Source organism: Gopherus evgoodei, chromosome 15 (assembly GCF_007399415.2).
Source record: "Gopherus evgoodei ecotype Sinaloan lineage chromosome 15, rGopEvg1_v1.p, whole genome shotgun sequence".
NCBI lineage: Eukaryota > Metazoa > Chordata > Testudines > Testudinidae > Gopherus > Gopherus evgoodei.
The window spans coordinates 29,540,463-29,565,262 of NC_044336.1; the positions used below are offsets into that span (position 1 = coordinate 29,540,463).

General features: G+C 48.9%; 1 protein-coding gene across 5 annotated transcripts; it reads left to right on the forward strand.

The window, feature by feature from the left end:
* The first annotated feature begins 79 nt into the window (after positions 1-79).
* On the forward strand, positions 80-23,442 carry LRRC45 (leucine rich repeat containing 45). 5 transcript variants are annotated; one of them, XM_030533963.1, is made up of 18 exons: positions 80-238; positions 3,083-3,408; positions 5,445-5,506; positions 7,260-7,330; positions 7,595-7,773; positions 9,116-9,244; positions 9,823-9,935; positions 14,526-14,584; positions 14,701-14,778; positions 16,599-16,734; positions 17,001-17,078; positions 17,285-17,396; positions 17,571-17,641; positions 20,107-20,199; positions 20,786-20,878; positions 21,175-21,348; positions 21,431-21,578; positions 22,155-23,442. In XM_030533963.1, exons 2-18 carry the CDS (start codon positions 3,177-3,179, stop codon positions 22,349-22,351), a joined length of 2,025 nt encoding a protein of 674 aa, XP_030389823.1. In that variant the 5' UTR covers positions 80-238; positions 3,083-3,176; the 3' UTR covers positions 22,352-23,442. The 5 variants fall into 5 exon arrangements, with proteins under 5 accessions (XP_030389823.1, XP_030389824.1, XP_030389822.1 ...); XM_030533964.1 differs by lacking the exon at positions 80-238 and adding an exon at positions 830-934; XM_030533962.1 differs by lacking the exon at positions 80-238 and adding an exon at positions 2,851-2,948.
* Positions 23,443-24,800: the final 1,358 nt, after the last annotated feature.

Genomic DNA, 24,800 nt, shown 5'->3' on the forward strand with positions numbered 1-24,800 from the left:
TGAGTCGCTGATGTTTCCGGGGTCAGTAAAAGGAAGGGGGGGAAAAAAATCCTATCTGCGGTGCATGCTGGGAACTGTAGTTCCCGCTGCCTCCTCTCCCTGGGCGTGTAGCCGGGGGCCAATGGTGGGAGGCCGTTTGCACGCTCGAATTCCCGGTGCGAGCCCGTCTCTAGCGGGACCGAAACCGGCAGCGGGCGCCTCCTAGCCCCGCCCAGGCGACACCACGAAAGAGCCCGAGGTCGGTAACCGCGCCGCGCTCCCCCCTCCCCCTCTCCCGAGTGGGCGGCGGTACCGCGGTCCGTTTGTGCTCCGCTGGTTTCCTGGAGCGGGGCAAAGGCAAGAGACGGTGTCTCCCGCTCTCTGCCCGCACCTGCCCTTCTGCCCCGCGGCTGGTAACTGAGGTGAACAGGGACAGTTAACTCAGGTCAGAGCTGCCCTTTCAGGCGCTCTGCAAACACCCAAGTTACACGGCCTTAATTAATTCCAGTGTTGTCACCGTGCCCTTAGTGTGAGTACATGTACTTCATTCCCATATGGGAAGGGGAATAAAGGATAAAAGTAACTGAGACTACATCCACACTAGGGATTTCACCAATTTAACTATTTCAGTAAAGAACCCCTCCTCACACACACACACACACACACACACACACACACACACACACACACACACACACACACACACACACACACACACACACACCCAATTTACACAGTGCAGTTATATGAAATTTGTATGTGTAGACCAGGCCTGAGGTAGATGTTGCTGCATCAGTTTACACTCAGTCAGATTTGATAGATTTAAAAAAAAAAGGCTAATAATCTGCAGAGTGAAGATGGCATCTTGGGAGAGGATTGGCTCAGTTCAAGTCCTGTGTATCTGTATATCAGATAGTTTGCTTCTGAGAAATAGCTGTCCTGAAGTGTCCAGAAGGTAAGTGTTCGGCATGTATGGTGCTGTAGTGATAGACTTTGTTGGGCTCATCTTTCTTGAGGTTTTGCTAAGCTCCTGCCTTGCTTTGGGATTTCGGGCTGTTCTTCTCCTGTGTGAGATTTTCAGGTTTGATGGATGCTCAGCATCAGAAGTTCCCAAGCTGTGGTTCCTCTAACACTTGCTGGTCACTTGGCACTGGTTCTTTATGCTTCCAGCTGAGCAATTGGAATAGCTGCACAGGGAGGACAACTAACTTCCTGCCGAAGACCAGGACATATGTCAGAGAGTTGTTAATATATTAATTCTTTCTTGCTGGGGCTTCACCACATGAGCAATTGTTGTGGTTGCCACATGGATGTAACACTATTGCTAACTCTCCCAAATTAATTGTGAATCACAGGATTGTGGTGCTACCAGGAGGAACTGTACTAATGGAGAAGGAAGCCCCTCCATTCCCTTCATTTTCAGAGCTGGACAAACAGCCAGAGTGTTGTGAAAGAAGACACAGACATGCCCTTCCTTCCTTTATGGATTGGTCCTGGTGTAGTGAGAGGGCGGAGCTTCGGGGGGAGACAGCAGCTACCTGGCCTGAGCAGGGCCTTGGAGCCTGCAACAGAACTTCTGGGGCAGTGGTCTTCTCCTTTGCCCCAGACACAGCTGTTCTGATGACACTTCTCTCCACCCTTTGAGTACTTTACTTGGGACCAGCAGCTGTACTTCCTGAGGCAGGATAGGGATAGTTGGGGGAAGTGCTTCTGGGTCCCCAGCAGAGGAGAAGTCCTGAATCAGTGAGAGGGAAGAGTAATTGAAATAAAAATGTATCATTTGTAGCTATTTGGACAATTATAGGATTTTAAAGGTAAATAATTTATTGTAATCACTGGATAACACATTTCCGAAGTTAAAATTATACAAAGAAAGAATTATTTAAAATTTGGTTTATATGTTTTGAATGTGAATGAATTGGTTATTTAAAAATAATATTTAAGATTGAAAATATAAAAACTACGCTGAGATGTAGAAAGCTCTGCTTGGGTGATGGTTTTCCAGCAATTAGCAAAGTTCGTTGCAGTTCACATAAATCTTCACTGAAAAATAATTTGAAAACGTGATCCACAGGGAGAGTGCTCTGTCTTTCTTGGGTGCTCTTTGTTCAGCTCCATTTTATAGTTCTTGTACAATATATTCTAAAATAGTCTATGATTCTATGAATCATTGTTATCAGGATTGGAAGGGAACTCAGGAAGTCATCTAGTCCCACCCCCTTCTCAAAGCAGGACCGATCCCCAACTAAATCATCTCAGCCAGGGAATTCTTTGTCTGAAGGTGAGGTTGCTGTGGAAGGGCAGGAAAATGTGAGGGGGCGGGCAGAGGAGGGGGAAGTTGAAAAGGGAAATGTAGGCGGAAGGTAGGAAATGAGTCTGGGGAGAATCAAGAATAAGAGGCAATGGGGATCGGGGAGTTACCTGGTCTTAGGGGTGAAGAGAGGGCAAGTGGCCTCTCAGTCAGAGCAGCCAGGGAGAGGTGAGCATTTTTGTGTGCATTAAACATTGATGTTTCAACTTGAAATTCTCAGTTACACACCGGAGAGAAATATTGGGGAGTTAATTTTTTTTTTAATCTTTTGATTTGTTTTTAGTCTCTGTCATGATTTTTGATCTTTTGAGGTTGGCCATACACTGATGTTATGGGAGGAGCTGTAGGGCCTGCACTGCAGGAGACAATATCTCTACTGAGATGGGGCTGCACCCGGTAACAATTCTAAATTTCTGTACTATAGCTCCCAGCATGCCCTCCTCCCCTGGTTACTGGGGTGGAGAGGGAGGGGGAAAGAGCAGAACTACAATCCCCAGCATGCTCTACTCTTCCTAGTTACAGGGTGTAGGGCGTGGCTGTTATAAGGGGTGGGGGTTGTATCCTTGTAATAGTCAACGAGTACATGAGAAGAGGCTGTAGTGAGTTTCTCCCTATCCTGAGAGAGTGGAGTTGGGACTGGTGTCCTGCAGGGCTCCAAGTGGGTGTTTATGGGGTGGGGATGGCTGTGGCTTTGAGCACTATTTGTATTGGTCCTGTTTATCCTTAGGACCATGCACTATAGTCCAGAGATTGCTTCTTGCCTTTCACAATACAGCCTTTACTGTCCACCAGGTTTTCCTGCATTCCCTGCTCTTCTCTGAGGCCAGCTTGGTCCTTCATCATGCGGAGGACAGGAAAGGAGTGACGTTAGCACCTTGCTGTGGCAATGGAAGAGTTTCGAAGGGCCTATATCCAGTTATGTAAGGAGAGTGGTGCTCAGCCACAGGAGACAGTCCTGCAGCAGCTACATGAGCTCCAGGAGGGGCCAGGACACAGCTGCTTGGATTTTGCCACCCAGAGCCTTTCTGTGGATACATGCAGAGTCCTAGGGAAGCTTTTACAGGACGAGATCCTGTTTACGAAGATCATGCTGAGTGACTGTATGCTGAATGAAGAAGGTGGGACTCTTTGCCCACAGGGAGACACTTGCATGTGTGCTATGCCTCTGAACTGTGAGATCTGGGAGTCAGGCTCACGCTGAAAGTCAAATCCTTAATCTTAAGGGAGTTGCTCTGAAGAGTGAATAAATGTGTGCTTATGGGCAAAACTGCAGCCCCATGTGCAGGGAATTAGATCCAGGATTCTTGCTAATAGGAATTTGTGTGTTTGAATCTCCTGGCCTTACATTTACTCTATGAACTAATCTGTCTCAGAGAGAATATTATCTAAGCCCAAATGAACCCACCCATTCTGTTTGCGTTTTTTACTTTTTTACCTCACCAAGTTGTCTGAGCTTTGAAAGCTGATATATTTTCTTATTTAACTAAACTTATCACAAAAGCAAAACTCCTTCATATGTTTCAACCAGTAATGCCAAGGTGGATAGTGGGTCTCATTCTGTTCAGGACCTGGGTCTGAGATGCTTACTGGGACAACATACAAACTATTTTGTGAGCATGAATAAAAGATCTGAGCCCCAGAAACTCCCTGCACTGCTTGCATGCTTAGTGAGGGTTAAATGGACATGCTGAACACAATTAGGATGAAACTTTCAGATCTCAAACGGACAATATTTTTACTCTCCAATCCCTCTTTCCAGGGTGTTTGAATGCATATGCAGAGCTTTTAATTTTAATGGGTGTTGCTGTTGGGCAAAGGCTTTATTGGAAAACTATGTCTTAAATATAGATCTGTACAGTCAGGCTTGGGCTCAATCTGGTATCTCCAGAAAGGGGACTCACCACGGGAAATACTCTGCCTCAACCATTTAACAGTCTAAAACAGGGTTTCTGCCACTGCATTGTCCCTGTAGAGTACAGCTACTTTAGAAAAATAAGAGAGAACAATACAGTGATCAGAGATCTTCAGGAGCCCACATTAGTAAGAGGAAGGACTAGGGGGTGTTGGAACGAAGCAGTTTGCAGTTAGAACATGAGGTGTGACTCTAGCTGTGCTGGACTAATGAGGCCACAGAGTTGCTTGAAACTGATTGTGTGCTTTGATGATTCCTTTGGTGCCCTGCTGCATATGCCAGAAGCACATTCCCTCTGCCTGAGAGGACTTGTCTGTTGTACATTTTCACTCATAGGGCATGTTTCCACTGCATCTGGTGGTGTAATTTCCAGTAGGCATATGTGAGGTAGTTTTGATGGAGTTTGTGCTAAAAATAGTAGTATAATTGGGGCAGTATGGGTAGTGGCTTGGACTAACCACCTGAGTTCATACCTAAATTCTCTGATAGGACTGGACTCGGGCAGCTAGCCTGTGCTGCCACCAGTGCTGCTGCAACTTTGCTAATACTTTTAGTATAGCTTGATCAAAGCTAGCAAGTGTACATCTACCCAAGCTGGAAGTTAGCCCTATAGCAGCAAGAGGAATTATTGGCAGCTGCAGTTGCTGAATTTACTTTCTGGCGGCTCAGGGGACTGGAAACGAGACTTGGAGTCTTTACCCTCTACATAAGAATGGCCACAGTGGGTCAGACCAAAGGTCCATCTAGCCTAGTGTCCTGTCTTCCGACAGTGGCCAATGCCAGGTGCTCCGAGGGAACGAAAAGATCACTAGTTTCAGAGTGGGCCAAGTCAGTAGCAGCCAAATGTGGTGTGCAATCTGTCCAGATCCTAGAGGAAAAGCGTCTGCACCACACAAACCACCCTATCAGCAGAGAGCAAGGGCCGCATAAGCCATAAAGTCTGAAGTCCCCCCTCACTGCTGGAAGAGGGTTCTCCAGACCAAGGCTGTGATCATAGCAGCAGGGCTTGTGAGAAGCCTGTACCCAGGCTCTAGCTGGTCTGTGTGCAGAGAGGTCTCCAGGTCAGGCTGGCATTTTCCAGCAGCACTAAAGTTTCTTGCTAATGAAATAGTTTGTCCCTGTAGCTACCTCTCCTTGATTGAGCCTGGTGGGGTAAAGAGGTGTTTACTGACACCTCATGTTCAGGTCCAGGAGAGGGTTGAAGTCCTGTGTGAAATATAAATATCCTTTTCTCTTTCATAGGGGTCAGATATCTGCTGAATGGACTTTGCTCCAACACTGTAGTAAAATCTTTGGGCTTGAAGGTGAGTTTGTTTGACTTGACTTGAGCAACTCTGAGCACAAGCCTTGGCCTTCAACACCGCGAAAGCAATTGAGGAGGTTTCAGAGGTGCAGCTCTCATGGGAATTGGGGATGGAAAGACCCGATGGTCCCATGCAGGCCACCAACTGAAGGGACCAGTGCAAGCTTGTTCCCTTTCGCACACTTCCTAATGCGGTGTCCTGTCCACTGTAATTGCCTCACTTGATGGGACTCCCAGCCCTTCTCTTAGGGAAACTGCTTGGTAGAACTCACTGGCGGGAAGGTTTTCCTAGTAATCCATTGCTAAGGCCTTGTCTACATACTTTTAATATAAAATTGTTTTTTAAACTGATTCATTTAAACTGGTGCAAACTCCTGTGGACACACTTATTTTGGTTTAATAATGACTTGGTTCAGTTTAGTTTAAAACTGTTCCTAATTGACTGAAGCTATAATGAATTACATCTGTTTTAATCTGAAGAGTGTCCGCATAGCCTTTTGCACTAGTTTAACTAAATCTCTTTAAAGTCACACATTAACTATACTCTGATCTATACTTAACATTTAGACCACCTAGATATATTGCTCAGGGGAGTGGAAATTCTCACACCCCTCAGTGCTGTAGTTAAATTGACCTAATCCTCAGTGTAGATGCAGATTCTTCTGTTGACCTAGCAACTGCTTCTTGGGAGGGGGATTAACTACATTGACGAACAAACCCTTCCATCAGCGTAGAAAGTGTGTGCACTATGGCAGTACAGCTCTGGTGCTCATTGTGTAGACACTACCTACAACTGGTTCAACTTTCTCATATAGATCAGTCCATCTTTACTTACTCATGGGCAATTATTACTGTCTGTGTCCCTCTTAGCTACTGCTTGGTCAAGCTAGACATATTTAGGTCTTTTAATGTTTCAGCATCAGTGAGGGAGTCCCCTGGTTATCTGAATTGCTCTTCTGTGAAGTCCCTCCTATTTATCAGTATCTTTCTGTTAACATGTTGTGGAGAACTGAACACATTATTACACCAGAATTGCATGTGAAAAGGACTATCTGCCCCGGGTCTGTCATATGTTGCCTTTATGTATACGGCCCAAAATTGTGTTAAAAAATACTAGCAAAGCCGAATCTGGGTTCTGACTGAATACTACCTAAAAATATGCATTGCAACACTGACAACCAAGCTCAAGTTATGGGTGTGTGTGTATGCAGTACAGTGGGATCTGGAGCCCCTGGGTAGGTCATGCTTGCCACAGATCCTCAGGGGAGAGTGTAACAAAAGATTTATTAAAAATAATAATAAATAACCATAAAGACAGCCTTCTGCTAGTACATAATATCATTCTGAATTAGTTCCCAGACCATCCATCATGCCTCACTCTGCTGTCAGATGAGCCCTTCTTGGTGAAAAGTCAAAATGCCCACCAGATGCCAAGAGTCTGAGGCTCCCTTCTTATCACAGGCAAATGATGACACTACTGTTTCCATGTGGGAGATATTAGGCTCCTCCATTTGGAAAGTGTTTCTTGGCACAGTGAGGCCAGGCAGCATGTTTCTATTTGACACTGTCACCAGCAGGATCTGTGCATTTCCACACGAGGGCTGGAGAGCCCGGGTTTAGTGGGCAATGTGCCTGGGACCAGTGTTACCTACATGTGATAAATCATAACCACAACTTGACCTTGGCACCACCCAGTGTATCAGGCGGGATGAAACAGGACACCTTAAGCCATTCACCTGTGGTATTTGTTTCAGGGGAATAACCTGCGAGCTCTGGGTGCTGAGGCTTTGGGGAAACTCCTCAGGCAGAACAAATCCATCAGAAGGTGAGGTGTAAAGTCACTTCCACCCGTCTGACCATTGTGTGCTGGGTGAGTGGGTGCAAGGGTCAGGGGTTTCTCTGCTGGACCAGAGCTGGGGTGGACACTGGAGAGCTCCCTTTTCTTTGGAGTCTGGCCTTTGTTGGCTAGGGTGAGCCTGTGATTGGGTCCCCACAGGAGCTAGGCTGAGGCATCCCCTTCAGCCTCTTGCTGTTCCTTGTTCCTAGAGATGTAGATTAACCTGCAACTCCTGTTTAACTTTCTCCTCAGCCTCACCTTGGAATGGAACAGCCTGGGCATGTGGGAAGAGGGCTTTTCCCTTTTCTGCCAGGGGCTAGGAGCCAACCGCTTCCTCCAGTGGCTGGATCTGCGCAATAACCAGATTAATCACCAGGGAGCAGGAGAGCTGGCCATGGCCCTGAAATGCAATTCCAGCCTACAGGAGCTGGGTAAGAGCAACTCCCCTTCATCAGGATGTTATCACTTTCAGGTGGTACTTTTGGCCTAAGTTCCCTCCAAGCTGCTTGGTCTCGCGCAGCTGCCTATTAAGCCCTGCACAGGGGCTTGGGGCTGCAGCAGGGAGAGATGCCTCTCTTCCAGCATGAACCTACCACAGCGGGGAGAGGCGTCTTTTCCCACTGGCTCCAGCACACACCTACCTTGGACTTGCCGCGGCTGGGGAGAGGTGCCCCTCCCCTGGTCCCAACCCAGCCCCAGCATGGACCTGCTGTGGCCAGGGGAGAGGAGCCTCTCCCCCACCACAGTCCAGGGGCTGCTGGGGGAGTCCTCTCTTCCCGCTGTAGCCCTGAGGCAGCATGCACCCCAAACCTCTCATCCCTGCCCCTGAGCCCACACCCCGAGCCAGAGCCCTCACCTCCCCACACCTCAGTTCTCTGCCCTAACCCAGAACTCACCTCCACCTTCCGAGCCACTCAGCCTCACCGTGTGAATTTTGTTATGTGCACCAATATGGAGGTGATGTGTAATTTATTCTGTATATGCATGGAAAAAATTAGAGGGAACACTGCCTGTGGCATTGCCTTCCCATTTCCAGCCACTCCAGAGCTGCTCAGAGACTCTATGCCAGTGGCAGCCCTGGCAGCCTCTAGAGATTTCATGACTTAGATAAGCAGGGGTTAACCAGAAACTGTGGAACGGAAGCACAGAGTCCAAATCTGGCTACCTGGTGCAGAAGCACCTCCCTTTGGGTTGATGAGAAGAGGAATTCCCCCAGCTTATGACTGTCCTGTTGGTTTGAGACTCGTGCATCTCATCCCAGGCCCTGAGGTTTCTTTGTGCAGATGCCCTGCTGCCCCAAATAGAAGCCTTGATAGAATTTCCCTTCCCCTCCCTAACTGGGCAGAGGTTGCTGCTGTGCTGTCTCCCTGCAGGGAGATTATTTTCTTTCAGACTAGAAGCAAGCTTCTGGGCTGGGCAGCCTCTCTAAGGAAGTTGGGTTTGTTGAATAATGATGTGATGGGAACATCTTGCAGGTCTATCTGGCTGAAATGGTTCCTTGCGCAGACTTTGCAGTATGTGCAGCGTTTATTGCAGGTCCTTCTGCAGGATGCTGAGAGAGTAGACGAAGCTGCATTTGCTATAAGTTTGCATTGTCCGTCACTTTCTCATTCTATCACTCTCAGATGGTGAACTGCACGCACTGGTGGTTTATGCTGAGGCTTCTGGGGGGAGCTGACCCACTGTGCAGGGGTGCCATGTGTGAGGAATATATTCAATATGGCCTGATGGTGCTGGTGCTGCTGCCAGGGTGATGGTTTGTTGCCCCTCTAGATTTGCGTTGGAATAACATTGGGCTCCTGGGGGGCCGAGCGTTACTGAGCTGTCTGCACAGCAACAAGACCTTGAGGAGACTGGAGCTGGCTGGGAACAATGTCCCGAGTGACATCCTGAAGGCTGTGGGTATGTGGCCAATGTTGTGTGGGCAAGACGTGTGCATTCTTTTTCTCACCACAGGTACATGGATGGTGATGGGGCTGCTGCTATCTCAGAGGAGCCCCATGTCTCCCACTCCCTGACAGGAGCCATTTAGGGCCCTGTCGGCTGGTAAGGGAGGAGTTGTGCTGAACTCAGGTACTGCAGGGAGCTGTACTGTGCTAAGGAGAGAGATGCTGGAATTTTCCCCGTTTCTCCCTGCAGAGACCAGTTAGGGAGGAGATAGTTGGGTTTGATTGAGTGCAGTCTTGGAGTGTCATGTAAACAGAGAAGGACTCCCCTTCAGTGGGGCTTTGTATTGTCCCTTAGTGGCTGTGGTACAGTTTGGATGTTGCCAAAAGCAGCCCGCACTGAGCTGCATTACTGTTGTGGGTTTTGGAAGCTATTTCTTTAAAACAGCACTTCCTTCACTCTATCCATTGCATCCATATTGTAGGAACAGCCTCCCTAAAAGGGGTCCATGGGGAGGCCACAGGGGTCTGGGTATCATCCTGCTGTAGAACCGCTCTCTGCTCTATTGTTGTGGAAATGTGTCTCTGTGTCAGAACAAGCCATGGATCACAACCAGGATCGCCAGACCATTCTTGTTGAGAACCACAGCCGGACACGCGTACTCAGTAAGGAGGTGTTTAGTCTGAAGGAGGAGAAGGCTAAGCAGGTGAGTGGCCTATTAATGCTTCAGCAGCTTGAATGGGGCAGCCATGAACGCTGGCTTTCCTGTGAATTGTCTTTGTAAAGTAGCACAGTACTGGGAGTCCTGGCCCAAGGAGCCACTTGCAAATGCTGACGTGCTGCATTAGTACTTGCAGTAGGCACACAGCATTATACAGCAGATTGGGGCTAGGTTGCCCTTGGGAGCAGATCCGCCAGCAGGAATGTTGCATTGGAAACATCCCCTGGCTGAAACACTTGACTCTGTGAGCCAAAGGATTTCAGTGGTTTCATTTTCATTCATCCTGTTCTTTCTCTTACTGGGACAGTTCAGTACTTTCCAGTTTATGAAGTTAATACATAGCATTTCCACATGCTCTCCCTCCCTTTGGTACAAAGTCTCTGAGACAGAACACTAGCTTTGGTCAATGACCTGTGACAAAGTTCCTCCTCTACCTTAGTGGGTCCTGCACTTATTGGCAGATTTGCTCACCTCAGTGATCTTCCCCACAGTCTGGATCAACTCCTCCTGTGTCTGATCAGGATTTGGGAGGTTTGGGGGGAACCCGGGCCCGCCCTCTACTCCGGGTTCCAGCCCAGGGCCCTGTGGATTGCGGCTGTCTACAGTGCCTCCTGTAACAGCTGCATGACAGTTACAACTCCCTGGGCTACTTCCCCATGGCCTCCTCCAAACACCTTCTTTATCCTCACCACAGGACCTTCCTCCTGGTGTCTGATAACGCTTGTACTCCTTAGTCCTCCAGCACCACACCCTCTCACTCTCAGCTCCTTGTGCCTCTTGCTCACACGCACTTCCTCTCCTCTAGCTCCACCCTCCCTGACTGGAGTGAGCTCCTTTTTAAACCCAGGTGCCCTGATTAGCCTGCCTTGATTGGCTGCAGGTGTTCTAATCAGCCTGTCTGCCTTAATTGGTTCTAGCAGGTTCCTGATTACTCCAGTGCAGTCCCTGCTCTAGTCACTCAGGGAACAGAAAACTACTCAGCCAGTGACCAGTATATTTGCCCTCTACCAGACTCCTGTACCACACTGGCCTGGGTCTGTCACATATTCCTCCCCCATGCTCAACACCAAGGGGTTGGGCAGCTTGGGATGCCAGACAGTGGACATGTGACAAGCCATCGGCATTACCGTGACGGCTCCCTGCTCTTTGTTGCACACGGAACTGGAAAGGTTGGAGGGATAAGAGCCACCTGGTCACCCTTGTGTTCTTCTCCTTGTTCCGCTGCGTCCATTGGAGAGGGGCATGGTCGGTTACGAGGACAAATCTGCGCTCGAGCAAGTAGTAGCGCAATGCTTCCATGGCTCATTTTATGGCAAGGCACTCCCTCTCCACCACTGCATATTTTTGTTCCCTCGGAAGGAGTTTCCTATTGAGGTAGAGAATTGGGTGTTCCTCCTCCCCGACCATCTGTGATAGGATGGCCCGCAACCCTACTTCTGATGCATCTGTCTGCAGGATAAATTCTTTGGTGAAATCAGGGGCTATCGGTACGGGGTTACTGCAGAGGGCAGTCCGTAGGTCTGTGAATGCTTCCTCTGCTGCGTCAGACCATCTCACCAGATCAGGTCCACGGGCTTTCACTAGGTCTGTCAGAGGGCTTGCTGTTGTGGCAAAGTGGGGGATAAATTGTCGGTAATACCTCACTACACCTAGGAATGCCCAGACTTGTTTCTTGCGATGCGGTCGGGGCCAATTTTGGATGGCCTCCAACTTGTCCACTTGGGGTTTTACCAGACTTTTCCCCACAATGTAGCTAAGATATTTGGCCTCTGTAAACCCTACAGCGCACTTGGCAGGGTTTGCTGTAAGGCCAGCTTGCCTGAAGGTATCAAGGACTGCCTCCATCTTCTCTAGGTGGGTTTTCCAGTCTGGGGTATGAATGACCTCATCGTCCAAGTAGGCAGCAGCATAACTGTTATACGAGCGTAATAGCTTGTCCATGAGGCGCTGGAAAGTAGTCCAAAAGGGAGGACAGTATATTGAAAAAGACCCTCTGGTGTAGAGAACGCAGTCTTTTCCTTTGCGTCTTCCGCAAGGGGAATCTGCCAGTACCTCTTTGTCAAGTCTAGGATAGTCACATACCAGGCATTCTCCAGACGGTCCACTAGCTCATCTATGCGAGGTATGGGGTACGCATCGAACTGGGATACTTCATTTAGTCGCCGGAAGTCATTGCAAAACCTTGTGGTGCCATCAGGTTTGGGCACCAGCACGATTGGGCTGGACCACTGACTGTGGGATTCTTCGATGATCCCCAACTCCAGCATTTTTTTTTACTTCTGCTTTTATTTCCTCTTTTGGCCGCTGGCACCCGATAGGGCCTCATTGTTATTCTGGCCTCAGGGTTCGTGACGATGTGGTGATATGTCTCGGTTGTTCGACCTGGTTTTGTCGAGAACACATCTTGGTTCTGGAAGATCATCTCAGACACCTCATTCTTCTGGTCTGGTGTTAAATTGGGAGACACACTCACCTGTTTGGAAGGCTTGTTTTCCTGGGTTAGGTCTTTTCGGATAGTTATGCGTGCCTCTTGTGCATGCCAGGGTTTCAGAAGGTTGATGTGATAAATCTGTTCTTATTTTTGGCATCCTGGCTGCCGCACCTTGTAGGTTACTTCCCCCACGGGTTCAACCACCTCATATGGCCCCTGTCATTGGGCCAGAAGCTTGCTTTCTGCCATGGGTACCAACACCATCACCCGATCCCCTGGTTGGAACTGTCAGACTTTTGCCTGGCGATTGTAATAGGTTCTCTGGGCCTCCTGTGCCTTTTCCAAATGTTCCCGTACAATAGGGGTAACATGGGCTATCTGGTCTCGCATCTGTATTACATGTTCTATTATATTTCTCCCCTTATTGGGTTCCTCTTCCCAGATCTCTTTGGCGATATCTACTATGCCACTGGGGTGACGCCTGTATAATAACTTGAATGGGGAAAACCCAGTTGAGGCCTGAGGTACCTCCCGAGTAGCGAACATAAGGTAGGGCAGTCGGGTGTCCCAGTCCTTCCCGTCCCGACTTACCACCTTCCTTATCGTAGCCTTGAGGGTTCGATTAAACCTTTCTACCAACCCATCAGTCTGCGGATAGTAAACTGAAGTTCTCAGGGTATGTATATGGAGCAGCGTACAGAAGTCCTTCATTAGCATTGACATAAATGGGGTTCCTTGATCTGTTAATATCTCCTTTGGTAGCAAAGATCCCCACCAGCTCTTTGGCTATCGTTTTAGAGGCTGTGTTTCGCAGGGGGACGGCTTCTGGGTAGTGAGTAGCATAGTCCAAAACAACAAGTATATATTGGTGGCCCCGAGCCGTCTTCTCCAGGGGTCCCACTAGGTCCATGGCTATTCGCTCAAAGGGGACCTCTATGATGGGACGAGGTACTAAAGATGCCCTCAGGTGGGGACAGGGACTGTGCAGCTGACACTCCAGACAGGACGCACAGTACCTTCGCACTTCTTCATGTACTCCGGGCCAGAAGAACCGTTGTAGGACTCGTGCCAGGGTCTTCTCTATCCCCAAGTGCCCCCCAAAAAGATGACTATGCACAAGACTTAATACAGCATTCTGGTGTTTTTGAGGTACTAAGATCTGCTGTACCTTCTGCCCCTGTACTGATGCAACTCGGTATAAGAGATTCTTCTTCTTTATGAAGTAGGGTCCTGGTCCTTGTGTTCTCCCTTCCACGGGGACCCCATCTATTTCAGTCACCTCCTTTCTAATGTTATTGTACCTTGGGTCTTCAGCCTGATCCCGTCCAAAATTTCCTCTTCCGGGGCTAATCTGCCAAAGATCTAGGGGCCCAGTCTCTGTTGCCTCTACTGGTTCAGAAGCGTTAGGGTGGGGGTCAGACTCAGGAGCTTCTCCCTCCTGGGTGGCCTCCTTTTCAGCTGCTCGGGTCCGCCTACCTACGAGGGTGACCCTCTGGCTTTGGGCCAGTATTCGGGTTCCCAAGGCCTTAGCTGCCCTTCTTTCCCTTTTCGACTTTCTACCATGTCTGGGAATGGAAAATAAATCTGGGGATATTTCAAAGAAGACTGGGGGTTGACAGTCTACTGTGGATGCCTCACTAACTTCAGGATTCCCCTCTTTCTCCAGTCCTCCTACTGGGAGTAAGTCTCCAAACCGTGGGAAGTCCCTCCCTATGAGCACCAGGTATGGGAGTTTAGGGACTGCACCTGCTGCTACCTCAGTAGTGTTTCCCTGAATCTCAATTTTTACTGGGATGGGCGGTAATAACCAACTGTCCCATGGATGCATGTTATCCCCATATGCTTAGCCCGCAGCAGCTGACTACACTTCACAAGCTTCCCCGAGACAAGCGTGATAGCACTCCCCGAATCAACCAGTGCTGTGGTCTCTACCCCATTTAGCTTTACTGGTTTGGTGTACATATGTGGGGTTAGTGAGACCCCCACAAGGTGGATTAGGGAGCATGGGTCTGCCCAGTTCCCCAGGTTACACTGCATCGGCTCCTCAGCATTGGGACACTGTGCAGCTATATGTCCCCACTCCCCACAGGAGTGCCACAAACTCCTGCAGTTCACAGTGTCACTGGTGTTTGTCTCATTCTCAGTTCCTGGATTTGATGGATACTATTGATAAACAGAGAGAAGAAATAACCAGGAGCAGCAGGTCAGTGAATCTCTTGGCTCCCTCCTTGCATAGGGGGAAAGATCGGGTTCTCAGAGGGAAGTCTGAGATGGAAGTTTTCATTTCGAGTGGTTAATGTTTTTCTTTTCCCAATTCAGGACATCAGCAGCACGAGTTGGCCAGTTACAAGAAGCCCTGAATGAGCGGCAATCTGTCATGAATTCATTAAAAGCCAAGTATGGAGGAAAGAATCTGCCCAGTCATGCCCTTGGCTGAGAAGTAGGCTGTACTGATCAGAGCTGTGGAGAGAGGAGGGAGTAGCTGGCTTACTATTTCAGTCAGTGTTTTGTTAGCACCTAGAGGTCCCAGTCAGGATCAGGGCCCATTGTACTGGGTGCTGCACAAATGTAGTAAACACAGTGACTGCCCCAAAGAGCTTGCATGCTAGAAGAAATAACAGACAAGCAGGTGGGCTTAGGAGTGGGTTGATGGGGACAGTGACAAGGCAACCCATTGTGGGGATGGGCTCCCAGCAGTCTTCAGGCTGGAGAGATAAATGGACACTAATTATGTCAGTTTCCAGGGTACCTGGGAACTTGTTGCACTGGACAGACCTAGTTGGAGAGGTCTGTGCTGTGAGGCTATGTCCACTTTTGAGGAGTGGCGTGTGAGGTCTCTGCAGGAGAAGAGAGCACATCGTAAGGCCAATGCCTGAAGCCCTCCGCCCAACCACGACTACACTTGCAAGGCATGCAACTGCATTTGCAAATCGGGGACCGGACTTGCTTCCCACGTGAGAAGCCATAAAAACAAATAAGCCCAAAACTTAAGTCAATGTCAGCTGAACTCTCAGCTGTCGAAGTGATGGGAGAATCCAACAATCATGTCAGTGATCCCCACTGGCCACCTGCCTCACTGCTGTCAATTGGCAATTTCCCATTAGCCTTGATCCCTGTGGAAGTGGATCTTGTACGGGGTTTTGAGGGAGGGCGGCTTGGGGCCTGACATTGATGCAATAGGGGCATTCTGTGCATTTGTGGGAGAAGCTGAGAAATGAGCTGCAAGACCTGGTATTACTGGAGAATGGTTAAGTAGATGGGAAGCTAGACCATGCAGAGCTGACAGAAGGCAAGAGATGGGCTGTGTAGGGCTGGTATGGAGGAGAGGACATGGGCTTGGTTATCCAGGGGTTGGGGCAAGCAGCCTCTCTTTGCAGAGCGGGAGGGAATAGGCCCATTTGCTGTGTGTGTTTAAGGCCAGTACTATACTACAGACTTCTGCCAGCAGAGCAGGGGTGTGGTGAGGTGTGATTCTCACAGACGGTGAAGAGGGACCCAATACCTTGGGGAGTGGGCACATTAAATTCACTGTTGAGAAATGCAATATAAGGGGCAGGACATTGAAGGAATAAGTGGAGCTACTCAGGCCCCTTACTGATGTATAAATTAACTGTAACAACTGAAGGAAAAGTTCTCTAAGTGTCCTGTAAACAGCTCAGCGATCACAATCAGATGCTTCTATTCAGCCTTTTTTACAAGAGCAAAATTGAAAGGCAACAAATTTATAACTGATAAAAAATATTTGTTATGCAATGTAAAATTAGTGTGCTCAATTTCTTGCCACAAGTTTTCATTACAGCCAGAAGCGTAGTAGGATTCCAAAAAGGATCCAATATCTCTTGATAATGAGAGCACCCACAGTAACATTAGATGTGATACAGATACATTAGGGAATACAAGTTCTTGTGCTTCAAGATCTGAGCTAACCATTAACTGATGAGGAGTGGGAAGGAACTGCTCCAATGTGCAAATTATTCTGTAACTGCAAATTCCAGAGTTTCTTGCACCTTCCTCTGAAGCAGCTGGTACTGACCATTGTCTGAGGCAAGAGACGGAGCTGGGAGGACCCCAAGCTGATCCTCTGGCTCTTCCTATGTTGCTGTGAGGTTGTCTTGCTGCATATCCAGTGCTGTCCAGTGTAGAAAATTCTTTGGGAGTATGATATATTTTTGGGAGGGACAAAGATTAAAATCTCAGCTGTGCCTTCTACTGTGTAGACTGCAGATGACTGAAGCTGCATTGGCTCTGTCTGAGCAGAAAGTGCAGAACCTGGGAGAGCTGCTGAGTGCCACAAAGCAGGAGCAAGCCAGCATGACCGAGTGCCAATTGAAGGAGCTCCGGCAGCAAAAACAGGTGGGCTGGATGGGGCTGGTCGATATTTGATTCTGGGTGGCATTCTGGGCTGGGGTGTCAGGGGATGCTGGATGGGATGAGAAGTCAGGTGGTTGTATATATGAACTGTGAAGTACAAAATAATGACTGTGGAGAATGATCTGTACTGTGGGTGGGAGAAAGTTATGGTGTTGGGGACTTAGGTTATTTTGAAGTGGTATTGGATGGGGGTGTGGGGCCTCAGGAAGTCAGGGATGGGCTTTCCTAATCCTGGGCTCGGTTTGCAGGAAGCTGCTGGTCGGGAAACAAAGCTTCTCCGGGACCTATCTGCTGCCAATGAGAAAAACCTGCTTCTAAGAAACCAGGTAGGAGAGCAAGCCTAGACTGAAACATGGAATGGGCCTTAGGAATTCCCAACATACTTTTTGCTTTGCTAACTGTGTGTAGGTTTCCAGACTCTTTCCTATGGCTCCTACTGGCTAGTGGCCATGCACAGCCAGCCACCCATCCCAGTGCTAGTGGAAGCAGAAGCTCTGTTTGTCTTCACTTCATGGTGGTGATTTCCATTCAGGTGGATGAGCTAGAGAGAAGGTGCAAAGCTCAGCAGGACCAGCTCTTCCAGGTGAAGCAAGATTTAACAAACACAACAGCGGAGCTGAAACTGCGAGCCGTGCAGGCGGAGGGTGAGTGGAGGAGCTGGGCAGCCAGGCCTGGGGCGAATCAGAGAATTGAGTTATTGGGGAGCCAGACCCTGCAGCGTGAGCATAAAGATTTATGGTGGGATGTAGTGTGAGGTGAAGAGTGTGGAGTACCAGGGGGAGATCTTGGTTGATAATCCGTTCTCTTTTAACCTCCAGAACGCCTAGAAATGGAGAAGAAGAGATTTAAACAGGGCCTGGAAGATGTGGAATCCCTTCGACTGAAAGAGGTAAGGACAGGGCCACAGCAGCAACTGAACCAAGTCTCCCCACTAACCTCTGGGCTACTGACCCCTTTGGTTTAGTTACTTGGACTGTTTGTTGATGTCAGGTGAGGATCCAGCAGCCTCTGTCTCATCCATGGGAACAAAAGGCCATTTATAAAAATAGAAACTCTTTCCCGCTGGCCTGAGCCTGGCTGGAGAGATTGCAGGGCACCCTGCTGCTAGGCCATCCAGCAAGGTTTTGCAGCCCTCAGGAGCATACTTGGGTGTCAAAGATATTTGTCTTTTGATCCTGTCCCCAGACAGTGGCGTAGCCAGGTTTTCAGCATAGGGGGAGCAAAAACATAAAAAAGGTCCCCCTCTCTTGGCTCCCCCTCTGGCCACGCCCCTAGACCGGACCGACCCACCCCTCCACCCCCGCTCACCTTCCCTTCTGCGCTGCTGCCTGTCCCCGACTCCTGGTCCAGCGCTCGGCTGTGCCTGCACTGGCCTGCAGGCACAGCTTCCGCGCCAGGCTGCCGCTGCCGCACCACAGGCGTGGCTTCCATGCCGGCCTGCTGCCCCGTGGCTCCTCCAGCTGTGTGGTGGGCAGCACCGGCTGGCAGGCGCCACTTCCGCGCCTGCCAGCCTGACGGGAAGCAGCTGCTTCCGTGGAATCCCGCCAGGTACGCTACTGTCCCCAGAGGGCAGTAACTGAACAGGTGGTGTCATCATTTTTATCCTGAAAAGGCTGTTTTGCTTGAGCAAACAACAAAATGTCTCAAACACCCATTTATGCAATTCAGGGCTAGTGATTGGGGCTCAGCTCTTGTCTCGTTCTAGGGTGCAGTTCACATCAGTGAGAGGTTATATTGTATATAAACCAAGTGCCTCAAATTGTTTCTGCTGCTTGTGGCTCCCTGTCTGGGACATGCACACAGCCAGAATGCACTTAGTGTTCTATATGCTGTGGAGCTCTGATTCAACCACTTAGAATCCAACAGCCTGCCTGCAGTTATCACAGGCACGCTTTTGTCTTTATCAGACTTATTTAATGTTAGCAGGTGACCCCAACACCACCCTCAGTCCTGAACCCAGACCGTTGTGCTCTGAAATGTCCAGCCCTCTTCTGCAACGTTCAGAGGAATAATAAGATCCATCTGCTCTTTGAAGGAAACCAAACCCACCAGCTTGCCAAATTACCCAAAGTTCATATTCACTGTAGTACAAACACAGTTGGTTTAGATTAATAGTAAAACAAAAGAAGACAGGATTTTAAGTGAATTCAAGTGTAAGAGATAAAGTTAGAAATGGTTACAAGAAAATAAAAGTGAAAACACACATCTACGAGTCTAAAACAGAATCTAGCAAGGTTTGGGTCAAGGCATTGTTCAAGAAGCTTTTCTCACCCACCGTCTTCCACAGTGGCTGACCTTCTTGGTCAGGATCTCTTCCAGAGGCCCAAAGATGCTGATTTTCTTTGGCTTCTTGGCTGAAAGAGAGAACTTGAATTTTCTGCCTCTTTCTTTTGTAGTCCAGTGAACGTTTTAAATGGATTCTTCTCAAGGTTACCCCTCAAAGTAAAGTTTATTTAAGTGGTGAGGAGGTGACATGCAGTCTGGTAGTGAAGGAGGCCCCATGTTTTATTATTGTTGTTTTGTTTTAAAACCCTGCTCCTGTTTGCAGGAAACCAAACAATTTGCATTTTTACCACCCCCTACCCCGCCCCTTGAAGGTTCTGTTTACTACCTATATGTAAATTGAGGTAAGCACACATTGCTTTGTTTAGAGTAGGTCTGTTCAACAACTTTGGCCCTGGCAGGGCTATCTGGTTTTGAACAAGTAACATCATAAAGGGGAAATTGACTAGTGAGTTATTTATTTTCAGATGATGCTTCACAAAATATATTTTGGACCAAGATTATTGCAGTAGTGTGTATAGTGCAAATACAGGGTGCTTCGAGTCCCAGCTCTATTAGCAGTTCCTCCCTGGGATTTAGGAACTGATTCTCCACTGGCACAGGCAGTGATGAGGAGGCTGTGATCAGATCTGGATTGGATTTGGGTCTCTCAAAACTGTCAAAACCAAAACCTCCCAAACTGTTCTTGGGTGCGCATGGACATCTCATGAGAGATCTGTTTCAGGAAGACCTCATCCCACATCCCAAAGCCTGGGCGTTTCCCAGTGTTTGGCTCCGGTCCAAGACCAAACTACAAGGTGGCCTGAGCTCCTGGGAGTTGATTCCAACCCCCTTTCTTCAAAAATGTGGGGGAATTTGTATGCAAGGCTCTGGCTTCCTATTTAAAGGCATTGCTGCTCAGTTGTGTTGGAGCCTCACAGAAGAGTTGTGTTGAGGAAGGAGGAAGCTTTGTTTTCTCTTGCCAGTAGCTGGCTAGAGAGGAGTGTGCTATTCCCAATGCTGGGTGACTGCTGTGTCTCAGGAATAACAAGGTGCCAGAAACCCACTGAAATGGCTCCTGCTGCTTTGCAGGTGGATCACATGACACATCACATGGAGTCAAGTGAACGCTCCATGCAGGAGAGAATCCAGAGGCTGGAAGCCATCCGGATTGGGCTGGAGGAGGTGAGAGTGAGTGGTCTGGGTGCCTGTGTGTCTGGGAGTCATTGGCTGTTTATTTTAACAAGGGACTTCTACAAAATTTTCCACTGCTGGCCTGTGAGACTCCCTGTGTGCTGTGGGGCATGAGGGCTGAGGTAGAGATGAGAAGACAGGGGGACTGAGGCATCTGTTGATTTGGTTTCCTATTTAAACAAAAACTCTTTCTACTGGATAGTGGTAGAGCGAGGTCAAACACAGTCCTGGATCAGAAGCTGGGTAAGATAGCAGGGCTTGGGCACGCAGTCAGAGGAATTAAACATTGCCTGCAGCAGTGATGTATTTCCCTATGGGCTAAGGCCCATGGAGAACAGGTTTTTCAGGCCCCGTGTCCCTCCTGGCTGTGGCTCCCCAGCCCTGGAACTATGTGTCTGGTGCATTCCCACCTGCACCTGAAGCTTAGTCTGTGAATCAAATGACTGACCCAGGCAGCCGCAGAATGGGGAAAGCCGTTTGTTCCCTGCCCCTAAGTGGCTGCATCACTTTTAGGCCTGACCCATCTGTGGCCTGAAACTGCATGGTAACGTGGCTGGAATGTGTGTGTTTGTGATAGGAGCTGAGCCGAGTCAAAGCAGCGGCATTTGCTGAGCGAGGTCAGGCAGAGGAGGAGTTAATCAAATTCCGGGGCCAAGCCAGGCTGGAAGAGGTAAGACCGTGACCCAGCTGCTGGGCCCTGTCTGTGGAGGTGGGAGCAGATTTGTCTTTCCAGCATGTGTCTTTCTCCGATAACTGATCAGTAACTTGTTCTTCTTGGTCTTGTTATCGTAAGTATTGACTGACTCGTGAGGGTGAGTAACCCCGAGATGTCTGCATCAAGATATATCAGCACTTTCTGTACCAAGGTGTCTCAAAACCATCACCCCTGTGCCCAGCAGCCCAGCACCTTCCAACTTGTTACATACAGAATTAGTGGTTATGGTGTAATATGAGCTTGTTTTACAGCAACAGCACCTGGATCACTTGGAAGAGAAGCTACGGCTGATGACACAGTCACGTGATGAAGCTCAGAACTACTGCCTTCAGCAGAAGCAGGCAGTGGGAGAGGCACAGGCCAAGGTCAGCCAGCTGACCCTGCAAACAGAAGGGCTCAAGAGGCGCGTGGAGGAACTACAACAGGTACTAGGGCAGGGGGAATTCTAATGATTGATGCACAGCTGGATGCTGCAGTTGCTGGTCTCTCATGTCCTGTGTATGCTAGGACCTGAGCGGCAAGGAGCAGGAGAAGATGGCTGAGGTGAACAAAGTGAGAGTTGAGCTGCAGGAGCAGATTGGACACCTGCAGGCTGAAAGGACAGCACAGGAAGGGCTGAAAGAGAAGATTGCTGCCCTGGAGAGGCAATTGAAAGGTGTTGGATGTGGGGGCTGGGGGACTACGTACAGCACCTTCCTTACAGACTGCAGGGAGTAGTATGAGGTGTCATGTCATCACTAGTCCTGCCCCCATGGTTTAGAGAGTCTGGGGTTGAATGGTACCAGCTACTACCCTTGACAATACCACCTCATATTCCTTTCATGCCTTCCAGTTACTCTACAGACAGCAATGAATTAAACTGCACAGGAGCCCCTGGAAGTGCCTTAGGATTCTTATCCCCATTTTACAGAAGGGAGGCTGTGGTTCAGAAGTGAAGTGCCCTGCTTAAGTTCACATGAAGGGTAGGGGGCATAGAACCCAGGTCTCTTGACCCTCAGTCCTGTGAGCATGATGCCACACCTGCACACAAATGTGCATCCCCCCATCAGTGTCTCGTTGGGCCCACTAGGTAAAGCTAGAGGTAAAGGCCTCCAGCAGTCTGCGCTGTATGTGTCTGTTACCATTCTGCCTCCAAGGCATACTCCCACTACAGCAGGTTGTTCCCTGGTACTGACCCCATGAGCCAAAGGACACACCCACTCCCTATGGTAACATGGTTCTTCTTGCACAGTGTTATCAAGTAACCACCGGGAGGCTCTGCTGGATAAAGAGAGTGAAATCTCTACTCTCCAGGAGAAGCTGAGGATGAAAGAGGCTGAGATCTCCAGGATGAGGGAAGAGGAGGCCCAACGAGCTAGTTTCCTGCAAAACGCCATCATGGCCTATGTGCAGGGCTCCGCCCTTGGACCCCTCAGCCCTAGGAAATGAGCATGTCCTAAGGAATCTCAGGTGCCTGCTGTCAGGAATAGAGGGGCATGATCTGTGTGCGGCTTCTTCTTCCGGAGCAGGCCTGGTTTCTCAGGAGCGTGGTGTTACTCGTCTCTGAAGCACAAGGGGGTCACAGACACAGAATTCCTCAGGCCACTCAGAAATTCTTCTGCTGATGGAAATGAGGTCTGAAGAAAGCAACTAGCCAAGCCGGGTGTAGGAATAGCCAAGACTGAGTTCTCCCACTTCACCGTGTTAGGTCTTGTCTACACTAGAGCTTGTAACAGCCTTTGAAACTGTTCTTATGTCCTGTCACGCTGCTTAAGTCTACCTGTGTCTGCCCCACACACCGATACTAACCATGTTGTAGGATCCTGGGAGATAGGTGTCGCCCTCCAGCACTGATTTGGATGCCATGGCTGTTCACAAAGAAAGTCTTGTCAACACTCGACAGGGGAACTATCAAAAACAGCTCCCATGCTTGGGAGCCATCTGTGTCACTCTAGGCAAGGTACAGTGAGCCCAGATACTATGGTGATGGGTAACACAGACATACTTGTAATAAATAAAATCAGCTATGCTGGCAGGTGACTGCAGAACCAGACTGGATAATGAATTGTTAACTATGGCTGAAGCTCCTACAGTCCTAGTTGATACTGAAAAGTAGGGAAGATCCTGTCCTTGCTCATTATGGACCACTGCCCTAAGCTGGATGCTCTTTAACAAGAGAGTGGCAGAGAACAGCATTTAATTCCACGTTGGTGGGAGGGTCACACTGGATCCTACTAAAGTGACAAGCGGCAAAGAATGATCTCCTGGCTCTCCAAGGTCCCTGACCTGTGCAGTGCCTATTTCCTTGGCTTTGAACTGGTGGAGAGAGCGTAAATTGTTCTCTTTCCCTGTCTACAGAATTTCAGAAAATAATGTGTAGGAGATGGCGAATGATTTTATATTAATTTTAATGCACATCTTTTAAACGAAGATGAAAGTGAAATATGTGCCCTTCTCTCTGGGCCTAGGGGTTGATTTGTTTTCATGGTTTGTTTTGCTGGGTTTATTTTAAAATAAAGAGCTTTTGCATTTTGTTATAACACTGAGCAGTCATCTGTGCATGCTTTAACAAATTTGGGAACGCTAATGTTTGTTTTTAACTGCTGTGTTGATCTCTGTGATGTGCTTTCTGCAAGGAGACCCTCTGGGGCTGGCCAATAAACGGGGCAGCTGTATGCAGAACTAGCTGAGGGCATCTAGAGGTTAGAGATTTTGAGCACAGCTAAAAACAGAAGGGGTCTGGAATTAAACCCCCAGGGTGGTTGCTCAGCTCCAAGTCTTTCCTTGAGACCAGGAGAGGCCTATGGACTGCAGCTGTACAGTAGCTGTAATAGGGTGAGAGGCCAGAGCCTCAGCTGCTCAAAATGGAAAAACTGGTTTCTGAGAGTTCTCTTAAATGGGCAGATTAATGGAGAAGCCCTTTGGGGGTGGCCTCCCCACATGATGCTTCTCAGGGTATGTCTACTCTATAATAAAAGACCCATGGCCACGGCTGGCCCAGCTCAGCTGACTTGGCTCATGGGACTTGGGCTGCGAGGTTAAACATTTCAGTGTAGATGCTCAGGTTCCAGCTGCCACCTGGGTTGTGAAAACCCTGTGTTGGGAGGGGATGTTTCAGAGCCCAGGCTCCAGCATGAACCCGAATGTCTACAATATAGTTTTTAACCTCACAGCCCAAGCCCTGTGAGCCGAAGTCACTTGACCTGGGGTCTGAAACTCAGTGCCGTGGTTTTTTTATTGAAGTGCAGATGTACCCTAAGTTCTTGGCAAAATATTGTTGGATCTAGAGGAATCTAAAAGTCTCATCTGTGGCAGATTCTCACTTCTGCATCTTCGCTGCTGAGCACAAGATGGCTGGAACTTCTCCAGCCATGCACAATAGGGGGAAACTGCAGGAGCAGCTCCCCAGTGGAGGTTACATTGTTACTATCTTTTAAGATTTCCTAACCTTTGAGGCCATTAGTAGCAAAACAGAGAATGAACCAGACCAACTGCAGTGCAGCACCCTTACATGGTCCTCCCAAGCAGAATTAGAGGTAACTTTATCTGTTTGTCCTAAATTACTAGAAGTGACTGGTGGGCAATGGAAACCTTGAGGGGATTGGTGTATTGGAGAGGACTGGAGTGTTGGGGCTAAGGGGCAGGGCAAAACCCTTTCTCTTTCAAAATCCTGTGTGAATGGTTCTCGTATCCTGGCCTCAGGCCACTAGCATCCTAACAAAGTGATCTCTTGTATTGCTCTCATACCTGTAGAGCAGCGATTCTCAAACTTGTGTGTGTCTGTAGTAGTTTATTTCCCCTCCCCCCCACACACCTGCCTTCAGAGCTGGGCAGCTGGAGAGCAGTGACTGCAAGCCAGGTGCTGAGCTCTGAAGGCAGCACAGTCACCAGCAGCTGT